The sequence below is a fragment of the Rhizophagus irregularis genome, chromosome 5, assembly GCF_026210795.1.
Source record: "Rhizophagus irregularis chromosome 5, complete sequence".
In the NCBI taxonomy this organism is placed as follows: Eukaryota; Fungi; Glomeromycota; class Glomeromycetes; order Glomerales; family Glomeraceae; genus Rhizophagus; species Rhizophagus irregularis.
Window position 1 is genome coordinate 4,441,768 of NC_089433.1, and position 1,418 is coordinate 4,443,185.

Here is a 1,418-nt window from a genome sequence, read left to right on the forward strand (position 1 = left end):
ATAAAATGGAGTGACTACACTCGGAGGTAAAAAAGACCAAAATAATTGGAGAAAAAGAAGTTACAACAGCAATGAAAACACAGTTTATAATAAATAATAAGGAAATCGAAGTTGTAATAGATTCAGGAGCAGCAATAAGTGTAATAACAGAGAAATTAAGAAAAGAGTTAGATATACCAATAAAAGAAAAAAGTAATATCACATGTACATTAGCAGATGGGGGAAAAATCGCTTTATTAGGAAAAGTTAATACGGAAGTAGAAGTTTATAAAGAATTAGTGATACCAGTAACATTAGATGTAATAGACTCAAAACAGAGAGAAATGATTATAGGAAATGACTTATTGGATAAATGGAATGCGAATATTAATTATAAGGAAAAGGTATTAGAGTTAGAAAATGATGAAGAAATAATAGATATACCGGTGTGGTATATTAAACAAGTAGAAGAGTCGGAGGAATCTGACTACGAAAGTGAATCAGAAGAATCTGATTATGAACAAGAAGAAGGGAAGAAACTATATACGATGAAAGAAGTAATGAAAGGAAATAAAGAAGTAATAAGGAAAAACGAGCTCCAGAAGGATAATGAGAGTTCAAGTGAAGAAAGTTCATCTGATGATAGTGAAATATCTAGTGAAAATGAGGATTAAATTATATAAAAGGGATTAAAATTGTTCCAAAATGTAAAATTGTCAGAATAATAATAAGAAATAAAATAATAAATAAATTTTAAAATGATAAGCGAAAATGGTAAAAATGAAAATAAATGGGAAAAATTCGATAAAAAGATAAATTTGGGAGAAGTAACAGGTAAAAGAAAAGATGATATAATAAAGATAATTAAAAGTTACGAAGAAATATTTGAATATGATGAAGAAAAATTGGGAAAAGTGAATACCGTTAAACATAAAATTGAAATTAAGGAAGGTCAAGAACCGATAGCACAGAAAAGATATAAGGAGACTGAAGAAAAAGGAAAGTTTATAAAGAAAGAAATTGAACAGTTATTAAAAATGGGAAAAATTAGAAAATCATGGAGTTCATGGGCGTCTCCAGTAACACTAGCAGGAAAGAAAACAGGAAATTATAGATTTTGCATTGACTATAGAAAATTAAATAATGTAACTAAATCGGATGTATACCCATTACCAAGAATAGACGAATTATTAGAAAAATATAGAACGGTGAGATGGTTTACGAGTTTGGATCTAGCGGCAGGGTATCATCAAGTAGAAATGGTAGAAGAAGATAAAGAAAAGACAGCATTTATATGTTTACAAGGATTATATGAATATAATGTCATGCCATTCGGTTTAAAGAATGCACCAGGAACATTTCAGAGGTTAATGGACGAAATATTAAAAGAATATATTGGAGAATTTGTAATAGTATATTTAGATGATATAATGATTTAT

General features: G+C 28.4%; 1 protein-coding gene across 1 annotated transcript; it reads left to right on the forward strand.

The window, feature by feature from the left end:
• Nucleotides 1-323: 323 nt before the first annotated feature.
• OCT59_025495 (uncharacterized protein) lies at nt 324-653 on the forward strand (the record flags this gene model as incomplete). Its single annotated transcript, XM_066138878.1, has 1 exon — nt 324-653. The coding sequence occupies one exon, from the start codon at nt 324-326 to the stop codon at nt 651-653; it is 330 nt and encodes a 109-aa protein (XP_065992138.1).
• Nucleotides 654-1,418: the final 765 nt, after the last annotated feature.